Genomic DNA, 12,092 nt, shown 5'->3' with positions numbered 1-12,092 from the left:
TAAAAGAGAGTAAGCATACATTTTGATGGCTAAGTCTTCATGGTTCTCACCATCAGCCTAATTCACATATACCAGATTATGCGCGTTTTCTTTTTTCTGTCACTTTGTCTAAAGGTTCTCACTTAAAGCCGCCTTCAAGAACTTTTCATATCGTGCAGGACAAAAAAAAACATAATTGTGAAGACATTTACAGTATGGATGGCTGCAGTGCAATATTGATGAGGACTAAAGGCTCATTTACTCTCGCTTTACGTGCGAAAATTGAGATGCCTGTTTGAAACGTTGTAAAAGTTTCTGCCCACATGCTGCGATGCGTCCTTTTCATTGGCATGGATGTTAAGTGATAAATCCACTAGAGGGCAGCGCAGAGTCCAAAGTATCTGACAACAAAAAGCATTGCGAGGTCGAAATAATGGACTCACCACAAAGAGACGAAAGCGATTGACTTCTTCATGTCTTGTTCATTGACCGGTCTCTCTTGAACTATCACACTGCCCCCACAATTTGAGGTGGTGCGGCTCTGGTTTACCCAGATGTGTAAGCTTCATGAAAATGTGCAGAAATACGGATGAAATGAACGCAGAGCATGGACAGAAGGTGCTACCCATATCCGTACTTAACGTGAAGTATAAATGAGCCATAAGGCGTATAGTTCGTCAAGGAACTGAACATAGAGAGGCTACTGGCTGTAGCAAAATATGTTTGCCATGCCAGGAAAACATGATGGTTTCTACAGCTCCATGTCTGTGGCACAGACTAAAATGTCTCAGCCATATTTTAGTATCTAGATCAATGATTCCCGCTGCACAGGTGGGAAGCTCTGACTGGTCATGTGGGATGAAGCATGGCCACAGAGTCCTGCATCTGCATCTTCTCATGGAGGTGTGACACAAGCATTTTCCTTGTCATTTAAAAAAAAAAAAAATGTGGATTTTCCTCTTTTAGTTGCTGACTAAGACACAGTCTTAAATGGCATAATAGCTTTAGCATGAGCTGAACATGAATGGCCTGAGCTTAGAACAAAGTGAACGTGAACATAAATTAAACATAACATAACTTTAATGTGCACATTTCTGAACAACTGCTGCCGTTTCACTTGGTTCAGCTTTATCCCTTTTCCATTTGAAGTGGTGTATTTCAAACGGAATAGCAACTCAAATGTAAATTTGAATAAGGCCTGTCACACGGTGTCTTTTATCAGGAGGATATTTTCCAGTTTATTTTCTTATCACAGCACTGAAACAGGGAGAAAGTGGAATTATCAAACATGTAAAGTAAGTGTAACTTAAGTCCATAAGAAGATTTATTTGCATAAGCACACACAGCCAAAGCAGCTTCCTGTGAACCAGCTTTTCATGAAAAGACCTTTTCAGCAGAGCATATGCTATATAGACCTACAACTTAATGTTGCATGGCTTTGTCTCCTCATTCCTGAAATTTCTTAGGGGGGAAAAAGAAAGATTTGAATTTTAACATACTCTTAAATGTGTGTGGAATTAACCAAAATACATTAATACTGAGTGCTTCTTATGTGATCAGACTGTAATATTTACACTTTTTCCAAAGTCTTGTTGAGCATTTAAACACTAGTGGATATTAAAGAATTACAAAGTATGAAAATAATGCATTTCTTGCTCATAAAATCTTTACAAATTCCATACATACATAAAAACAAATACATACATAAAAACATTAAGGATAGCCCTTTATGCAGCGTCATTTACATTTATGTCCTTGTTCAGTGCAACATACGCAATGTATTTACTACGCACACTGTGATGAAACAACTTCCTAGTTGAAAGGACTTCCTAAATTATGTGTATGTAAACTGTTGAGTATTGCACATTTACATAACGGCTCATTTCAAAAATGTCAGCTGATGTCATCGCTTCTGTTCTGCAGAAATTGCATCGACTTGTGGTAAGAGATAAGGAAGTCTGCAGTAAAGTAACAAATACAGTGAAATACTTTAGAATACCAATCAGCCAATATTTTCATCTCATGACGCTCAGAATTACATTCAATTCAGTTTTAGAGTTTCATTAGACTTCATCAGGCAAATTTAATTGGGGGCATCCAGGGTTTGTAATGTAAGGGAATGAAATACATTATGACATGAGCATAGATTTCTGAAAAAAATCTACTTTGGTGTATTTTAAAACAAAAACAAACTGCTTTTGAGAGACGCTGATGATGCATAGTTGCGCTTTTTGATTCAAAACTGCATCTGATAATCGTGTAGATTCAACAGGATGATGTAATATGACAAACGTGTCCACATTTACTTAAGAGAAATGATTAAAGAAGTTATTCTGTATGCTTTTTTGATCTTGATGGAGCCGCATTATGTCAACATGTGAAGGGTGTGCTGTATGTAAATTATTCAATAAAGAAAACCGAGTGCTGCCAGCAATAGAGCATATGTTGTTTATGTCAGAAATTAATTTGTTGTGGAATTGTTTGCTTTGGCAAAGTGCGCTTTGTGACCACATCTTTTTCTCACCACCTTATGTATCTCGTTGTGATATGAATGTTCATGCGAGAATGTGGCGCTTGGCTGGTAAGGAAACTTAAAGTGCCTCTGACATCTGTGCTGCATTTCACACAGAGGTGCAATGATGATAAAGGTTATGGATTCTGACAGTGAGGAGAAGGCAAGGATTGGTCTCTTTGATCCATTATAAAGCATTACAACTTGATGATAAACACTCACATTGGCACGTGTGAATGGTAATTTACAGAATTATAACTCTGCTGTTAATGTTGAAGTAATTATTAGTAGGAATGGATCATGTTATGAGTTTATTATATATCTTTTCATTTTAGAATGGGTAATTGCTGAATGCTCAGGCTCTACAAAATCTAATCATCTCATCAAATCATGAGGCAAATTAAGATGCATTTGTTCCTGGCATTACTAATATCTGCATATGCTTTATAAATGCGCTTGCATTGCGGTCCTATTTATCTCCCACTGTTAATGGGTTCATTTACAAATGTCAGTGCTGCACTTGCTTATTCCTTTCACAATGATAAATTAAGACATTTAAGGACCATATATTTACTTTAATAGAGCATACATTCCCATTACTTTAGGATACCCATTGTACAGTTTTAATTCATCACTTTCTATCTATTACAAAGTGCACACACACTGGATGCACTAACAAACAAGGATTAGACATCAAGACCATGACACTTACTGTTATAGAAAATAAATTATGAACACGCTTCTCCTGTGAGACATGGGTACACATTTTAGTGTGTGCAGTGTTATTTTAAAACAAAGGGTAAAACTCCACTGAACAAATAAAAGCAGAAGCAGAAGTATTGCTTGATTATTGTTGAGGTCACCTAAACAGTCACCCCTACCTTTTTCATGTGCACTGCAAGCAGCATACACACTGTGAAATGACTAACTATGGTATTTAAGTAAGCATCTGCCACAGTTTTCAGGCAGTATGAAATGCTCATGACATCAGGTTTTACTATTAAAGCAAAGTGGCTGTTTTCCACTGAGGAGCTTGTCACTGTAAAAGTTCAAATAGTGGACAAATACATAAATTAATAATGATAGAAGATAAAACATTTTGACATGGTTAAGAATGGCTGGAGCCTGTGTGGCCTGTGCTTCACGTTTACATCTCTCTCTCTCTCTCTCTCTCTCTCTCTCTCTGTCACACACACACACACACACACACACACACGCACACACACACGCACACACACACGCACACACACACACACACACACACACACACACACACACACACACACACACACACACACACACACACACACACACACACAGTCAGGTGGGTGGTGCAGCTTTGCCCGGGTCCACAGAAAGCCAATTATCCGAGCGCCTGTTTATACTCAGCCAATCAGGTCCTGTCCCGCCTCGTCTGCCTTTGGTGGTTACAGGAAGTACAATTAGAGTAACCAGCCATTTACTGAACCCTGCTTCCCCCTGGTGGTCACCCGTAGCATTGCAACAGTAGGTGAAATGGATCAGTGGTGACTGCAAGTAGGCTACCTGGAGACGTCTTGAGATGTCACCAGATGACGACAAACAAAAACAAAACTATTTGCTCCATCTATTAAACATCACCATCGATCCATCCTCTGCAGACAGTATTAAAAAAACAGAAGAGGGGAAGAAGAGCTGGGAGCTGCAGTTCCTCAGGCCATTTGCAGTGAGAGTTAAGCAGGCTGTATGGTTTTCCTCAATGCCAGGCATTGTCTCACCTACTTCTAAATGTCGTATATAGACACCACTAGCTCTACTAAAGCAATAGTAACAGTATACAATATGAATAACAAAAATAAATAAATAATCTGTAGTAATGGATGTATTGTAGTTATGTGATACAGCATTAGAGGGATATTATAGAGCTACAAATATCACAGCAAGGCTGTAGCAGGGATACAGTAATATCCTACGAGAACATTCTAGGAAATAGACAGCGACACCACAGGACATTAAAGGCAAAAGTAAAGTAAAGTACAAAACGTCACTGTAACCTTCACGGGTAAACAGAAAAAGCCCCTTTCAAGAGCCTAAATGAGTGATTTTGGATTCCCATCCAGCCTGCCTCATCTTTATTCTTCCCATGTGATGTGTTGCAGGTCAGGTAACGTGAGCGAGGCACCACATGGTTTACCTTATTGAATCTGTTGTTGTTGATGTTTGCTCGCCCACGCCCACGCCGTCCGCCCGCCCGCCTATAATAAGCGCTGATCCAGCCGCAACAGCAGTACAGTTTCCTGCGCCGAAAGTCTCAGATGGAGCTTAATTGATCATGGATGCCAACATTATTGTTATGGGGACGGAGAGCGTTGGTAAATCAGGTAAAAATCTCTCTTTTCCAAAACATACATGAAAATATAGGCAATTTGCTTTGCACCTGTTGACTGTGTGAGTTTGATGCCCTTTTTCTCTCTTCCTCAGCATTAACGGTGCGGCTCTTGACTCGGAGATTTATTGGAGAGTATGGAGATATTGGTGAGTATCCATCTCAGTTTATAAGGTGTTTCAGACTGCTTGGCTGTTTGTCTTTGAACTGCAGCTCGTCACTCACTATCACTGCACTGTCCCATTCATCAACTTCCTCACAGAATCCATCTACAGCCGCAGTTTTATGGTGGATGGAAGAGAAATCACGCTCAATATTTGGGATTCACCTTATTCTGAGGTAAGAGGACATGAATTTGTAACTCCTCTAAGACTGCTGCAGTCAGTTATTTCTGCTACTAATGATGTTATGTATATAAAATAAGATCTTGGTAAGCTGGTGTTGTGTTGTCAAGTGGGTTTCAAAGTTGGGTTTGGGGATCTTCAGGGGTCCTTGAGGGACTTCTGGGGGGTTTATGTTAATTCTGTCGAAATTACAATAAAAATTTCTGAGTTATTATTTCATGTTTTAATCTCACCGCTTTGAATCTGCTGACATCTGAGCAATTTAACACTTCACATAAACAAAAATTCCTTTTCATTATCAAAGCCCTCAGGGAATTTGCTTCCTTGTGTGCATTACAAAAGAGATTGAAAACTTCTGCTCTTGTGTATACTGTCAGATGAAATTCCATGTGTGATTTTACAGGATCTCTCCATGGAGACATCGCTGTTTGAGAAGAGGGTCCAGTGGGCAGACGGCTTTGTTCTCGTCTACAGCATCTGCGACAGGGCCAGCTTCAACTCCGTCAGCAGGCTCATACAGACTATCAAATCCATCAAAGACTACCTAAATGTAGGCAAAGTGCCCATAGTGATTGTGGGGAACAAGAGGGACCTACACCACAGACGGACGGTCCAGAGCGAGGAGGGTAGGCTCCTGGCTCTCACCACAGACTGCCATTTCTATGAGGTTTCAGCGGCTGAGAACTACCACAGCGTGCTCATGGTTTTTCATGGGCTGGTGGACAGGATGAAGGATTCAAAGTCAGCCACAAAGAGGCCTTTGGGATTCAAGGGCATAGTAAAAAGCATGTCTGCAGTGTTCGCCAGAAGACGCATAGACTCCTTGTAATAAGATCACGAAAGCAGGGGAAGAGGTCGTCTGTGAGCTGGTGTAATGGATGTACTCTGCAGTGGATGGATAGCACGGCCTGTCAGTGACACGTCATGTGGTTTGTGGCGTGCTGTGCCAAAGGAAACAGTGAACTGGCTCGAGGCTGAGACACTGCAGAGTTGGGAGTTGCTCTACAAGACTAGGACTCATGTTTGAGATCAACAAAAGATAAAAGACAACATGATTTTGCAATGGTATTTTGTGATTAGTTATTCACTGTCCTAGCCTGATGAAGCAAGGACAAAAAGCAAAGCAAAGCAAGCATACACTTCACTACAGCTAGGTATGCCAAATGCATTTTATGACCATGTTTGAAATATGTTATAAGATATAGCTTTGGATGGACAAGTTCTATGCACGATGTGAAATGCCTTTACTTATAACTTATTCACCAAAGATGTGCTTAGACCGAAGGGAAAAAAACAACAACAACAAATATTTAAACTGCAAGTTACATTTTTATATTGCTTTGATAAGTTACAGTATATTTTATTGACTATTATTCTGTACATGTGTTTGATGATATATTGCATAGAATGTAGCTAACCTTTTTAAAATAAGAAAATCCCCTGGGACATAAAAGATATTTGTATTTATTAAAGTCTCATCACTGAGCTGTCCCTTTTATGAGTGTCAGTTGTTTTTGTGCTGTTTACTGTTTACTGTGTTTTACTGGTGACAGGGATTCAAATAAAACAATAAATGTGTGTGCTGACTCTGCTAAATTCAGGTGTTTGTTGAATAAAAAATGTATGGTGGCACTTGTCTCACTTCCCCTCTTCCATAGGAAGGTTAGAGTGAAGGGGCAGCTGCAGATCATCACCCCTGGAGCTGTAGGCATTCAGGTGTTTTGCTCAAGGGCACTTCAGCAAGGCAGATGCTCGCTGACTTGAGGTGTGAACCCAGGTCCTCTCTCTGCCACCACCCTGCTCTCTGAAAAAGCTCCCTTTTGTTGTGTCTGCTTTTGAGCATCATGTTTTTGGATCTTTGTTTGGATAAATAAATAGTAAATAAATCAAGTAGTAAATAAATCAGAACTATTTTGCTTGTCTCCACAAATTTTGGTTACCTTAGAGCAGATAAGTGATCTTCCATATTACAGCTGCAGTTGGCAACACTGGCCAAGTGCATGGTCTGTATTAATGACACCAAGGTATCTGGTAATATATATCAGTGGAAACTTAGAGAATGCTACACCATATATTGTTATGAGGTAATTATTGCACCTAAAGCAAAATAGCAAATCACTCGGATGGATTTGCCCTTTCGACATTATGCCATACTGCATCTTTCACCATTTCACGTCCATTGGTGCCACCCGTGGGTTTGTCATTACATATGCATACCGCTTTGGTGAAACCCTCAGAAGTTTATTCTACATCCAAGTGGAGATCCCAAGGTTTCCAAAGATACTAAATCTGTGCTGCTGAATGACAGGGAAATGATTGAAATTATTTAACAGAGAATATATGTTTAAAGAATTGAAAAATGTCCAGTGCTCACTAAATTTATTCATGATTATTTAGACAGGCGCAGTTCTGTACTTCCAATATTTTAACAAGCCCTCTTGCTTGTCTTGTAGACTTCCAGAAACTGTAAACTACATGGAGCCTTAAATTCACATGTGTCTCTGTCAAGAAGGAGCTGTCAGTTCCACTGTGCTACTAGGAGTACATTTTCCCCTGAAAAAAAAAAAAAAAAAAAAAAAAAAAAAGCCTCTAATTTGAGGCTGGCCTGCTCCAGTAAACTCGGCCTGACCTCCAGGACCAGGAGGGAAAACTACCTGTTTTTTTTTTTTTCCCGTTTTCTTCCATGAATGCACTGTATGTCTTCAACCCCCTTTCATAGATGCCTGGAAGGTGGCCATCTTTGTGGGAACAAAGGGAGCAACTTGCAAGGCTAGATGGCAGGTAAGTTGATGCCAGCTGCCCCTTTTTCTGTTCTTGTGTGTGTGGAGCTCTGACAGGAACAAGGCATGGATTCACCAAGTAAGACCGGCTCTGTCTGTGGCTCCTGCAGGTCTTTGTCACTCAAACCACAAAACCTTTCACCAACCACTACCCAGCAAATTATTTTACATCTCTTGCAAAAGCATTCACTTCTTACAAAATTCATCAAACTCTTAAAACGTGTTTTAGTGTCAGTATGGTACACCTGTGGCTTTTGCTTTTTCTATATGTAGGGCAGCAGTTTGCAATAAAGTTTTGTCTTACTAAACACACACGTATACACAGATATCTAAATGTGTAAAGTATGGATGTGTGTTGTGAACGTAACACAATATCGGTTCAAATAAGCGGAACATTTTTTTTTCTCAAAATGTTCCACTGTAAGACAAAAAAACACAGAAGAAAAACAACAACAACAACAAAAAAAAGGCTATATCTTGCCCTCTTTGTGGGTTTGGCCATAAGACTTTATCTGACTTCTTCACCTCCTCATCGTCTTCTTCTTTCTCCTCGTTCTCTTCTTCCTCCTACTCATCTTCCTCTAGTTCTCACCCCCTTCCTCTCTGTGCAAAACTGGCATCCATTGTTGCCCAAACCTAATGTTTACTTGTGGCTTAAGCTCTGATTTGTAAGTGAACTCATTATTTATGTAAAAGTGTTTGCAAATGTAGAAAGGAAATTGGCAAAATAGTGAAGCAATATAGAGACCGCAGTTTTGCAAAAAGTGTGTTATAGAACAACAAATTGAGTGTAAAGCAGAGAATGTGCATTCAGTTTGACACACTTGGTAAATGCAATGAGTATAAGTGTTAATAGTTTCAGAGATAGAGCTTCAAGAATCATGGTTAGTGCTTAAACATGTACAGGAAAACACTGTATATGGGAGGCACAAGAAAATATAGACGAGTCCGTGACACAACTCTGAGACAACCCCATCCTTCGACATACACAAAAAAAAAAATTGAACCCATGTAGTGCTGCACTGAAGCATGATATGACCATTATAGGATCTGTTTTACTCTCGGTGGGGGAAAGAAGAGGGAGAAGTAAACACTGCACGTTAAATGTCAGGCACAGTACGGCCTGTTCCATATGGCGAGCCCTGTGTTGTGCTGCCTTAGTTCAGAGGTAAGTGGGAGCTCAACAAAGCCCCTGCAAAACATAATCTCCCGCCGGTATGTTTGTTTTGAGAAACACTCTCACCACTGGAGGCGAAGACTGCTGGAGTCTGAACAGCACAAGTATTTCACAGAAGACTTTCGAGTTACAGATTCAGCAGCTGAACAGCTTGATCTCTTCTTGGGCTGAGTTTTGGCAAGGACTTCACAATACAATATGTATCACGATAGAATTTATATCATGATACATTACAATGTCTTGCAGAAGTGGCAGAAAATGTATAAACAGAGCCTAAAATACCACCTAATGCATAACACATGGGTACACTAACAGAATATAGATGTTAGGCTCATTTGAGTGAAAAACTGATTAAAAAACAGAATTAGTACAATGCCTTTACTTAACACAGTGCACTAAAATATATTACCATCATATGAACATTAAGTGCATAAACAATAGGTATCGATACAAGGGGCTATAGAGACTTGATACAGCATTGTGGAAAAATAATATTACTATAGCCAGCTGTATAGATTTTTTTTGCTTGTTGTGCACAGGTCTAATCTCAACTAGTGTCCAGTCAGTCAGTTTCTATATTTTGCTGCAGGCCTACAAAGCTTGCATCGGCCTCTGACCACGTCACCTGTCAGATATACAGTTGTTCTTCAAGGTGTAGATTCAACATGGTGCTGCAGACATTCTGCTGGAATCTGATAATGCCATTCAGCTCCTGCAGACTTTGGCACATTCAATTTGCAAAAATCCCACTCCACCTCATTCCTGGAGCCATCTTGAGAAGATGTGTGTTTTGTGACATTGCACATTATCTCCCATTACCTATTTGAAAAAGGGTACACGGTGACATAAATTGATGCACCTGAACAGCGACAATAATTATCCGAACAGGGGCGCAGTGTGCTAAGAAAACATTCCCCAAACCACTGCCATCAACAACGTGCAGCACTGACAAAAGGCAAGATGAAAGGCAGCGCTCTGGGTTTACACATTTCATGCCGAATTATGACCCTGTTGTCACCATGGTGCCACAGAAATTGAGACTGTTGGACCAGACGATGCATTTCCAGTCTTCAACAATCTGGGTATAGTAACAATGGTTCTTACAGAGCTGAACTCTTGTTGTGAGGTATCCTTTGTCAAACTCAAACTGTCATTCAATTTTCCTGTAAGAATTGGCAGGAGTTTTTACAGCATGGTCCTCTGCTGCTTTATAAACAAGAGAAGGAACAGAGCATGCAGTCCAATATACACTCAATGTCCACTTCATTAGGTCTACTTGTACAATCTAATGCAGTTCAATGAAATAGCTCTGCCATAAACTCTACCTTTTAATAATGTTCAGTTTTTGTTGACATTGTGGAGAATATGTCTCATATTGGACTACATTATATTATCCCTATTTAAATGCATGAGGGGGGACACAATATTGGAAAAACCTCTCAATAAAATGCAGTCCAGTACCACAGCACCACTAACTGTGAGCTCAATGCCAAACATTGAACTGAATGAAAACCTCTATTCCTGTGACAAAAAGAAAATCTGAGCATTATAGGCATCAGAAAAGGAAACTTTATGGCAGAACATTTGTATTGGATTGGATTAGATTAGGTGCTGGACAGATCAAGTAATAACAATGAAAAGACATAGTCTGTAGAACCCTCTTTCCAGAATGTAATGTAAACGTGATCAAGATCTATCCTGATGCAAATCCTTATGGGATTGAAATGGTGCTCAGATTCACCCACCATTTTGGGGACGCATTTTAATTCAGTGTGTGGACTCGTTCAGCTGCCTTATTTCGCTGCTTCAAGGTTCAATGATTTGTGCACTCTGATATCCCTCCCTGCAAATCACTGTTAAAACAAGCTGTGTGTGCTTGTGGCCCTCCTGTTACCTTGAACGAGGTTTGCCATTCTCCTCTCATCACTGGAGCAAGACTGTCACTGATTGGATGTGCTTTGTTTGTGTCACTATTTTCAGTAAACTGCAGACATTTTAGTGTGCCAGAATCAGGAAGACAGCTGTTTCTGAGATGCTGGAACTGGCACATCTGACAGTAGAGCTCAAGTCATCTTCAAAGTCACATACATAGTCTTTCCGACTCTAACATTTAGTCAAACAGTAACTGGACCTTTGGACCCTGTCTGCATGTTTTACACTTTACACTGAGTCATAGTCATGCAGTTTACTGTCTGCAGGAGCGACCTGTTTGTTCAAGCAAGGAGGTGTGTGTAATAAAGTGGCTGGAAATGTGCACAGTGCCTCTCAGGGGAGGTGGGCCATCCGTCTCAGAAATGTGATGAAAACAGCTTCCAGTTTTTAAGATACATTCAAACATTTATATATTTTTCTGTAAAGTCCTTGTTTTTATTTATTTATTTATTTATTTTTATTTTTTTATGTTTTTCCCAGAGTGCATGTAAATGTGTGAACACATTCACTAATGTTTTCAGTCTTAGCAAAAATCCTTTGTTGTTTGGGTTCATTTTGTGAACCCAGTTTGAAATTACATGCCTGACAGTATAATAACAAAAATTTGAAGGGTTACAAAATAGCTAAACCTTACCACATATAGTTACTCCTGGGTATATTTTAAGCACTTCACTTTAAAGCTTCATTTACATTCAAAACAATAATCAATTCATAACCATCCAACTTTTTTTTGTTTGTTTGTTTGTTTTTTGTTTTTGGAATGTATCAGCATTTACCTTTAGCTCCTGCTCAGGTTTTGCAGTACCTGCTGTGAAGTGTTATTGCCTGCTTGCCTGGCAGCACGTTTTCAAGAGACATAGTTGATGAATGCTCTAACACAATGTAATTGTATTTTACCTTATCGAATGCACACAGGCCTTATTTCATTACTGGGTTAGCCACTTAACTAAGTTACATGGGTTTGGGTCACTAAGTGCAGGAAACTGGGAGGCAAAGAAATGGA

General features: G+C 39.7%; 1 protein-coding gene across 1 annotated transcript; it reads left to right on the top strand.

Moving 5' to 3' along the window:
* Positions 1–4,739: 4,739 nt before the first annotated feature.
* On the top strand, positions 4,740–6,700 carry LOC115361087 (ras-related and estrogen-regulated growth inhibitor-like protein). The gene is made up of 4 exons (XM_030054366.1): positions 4,740–4,851; positions 4,952–5,005; positions 5,119–5,195; positions 5,604–6,700. The coding sequence occupies exons 1-4, from the start codon at positions 4,803–4,805 to the stop codon at positions 6,027–6,029; spliced, it is 606 nt and encodes a 201-aa protein (XP_029910226.1). The 5' UTR covers positions 4,740–4,802; the 3' UTR covers positions 6,030–6,700.
* The last annotated feature ends 5,392 nt before the right edge of the window (positions 6,701–12,092 follow it).

The sequence above is a fragment of the Myripristis murdjan genome, chromosome 6 (assembly GCF_902150065.1).
Source record: "Myripristis murdjan chromosome 6, fMyrMur1.1, whole genome shotgun sequence".
NCBI lineage: Eukaryota > Metazoa > Chordata > Actinopteri > Holocentriformes > Holocentridae > Myripristis > Myripristis murdjan.
Note: the sequence above shows the minus strand (reverse complement) of the source record. Positions and strands in the feature narration are given on the sequence as shown.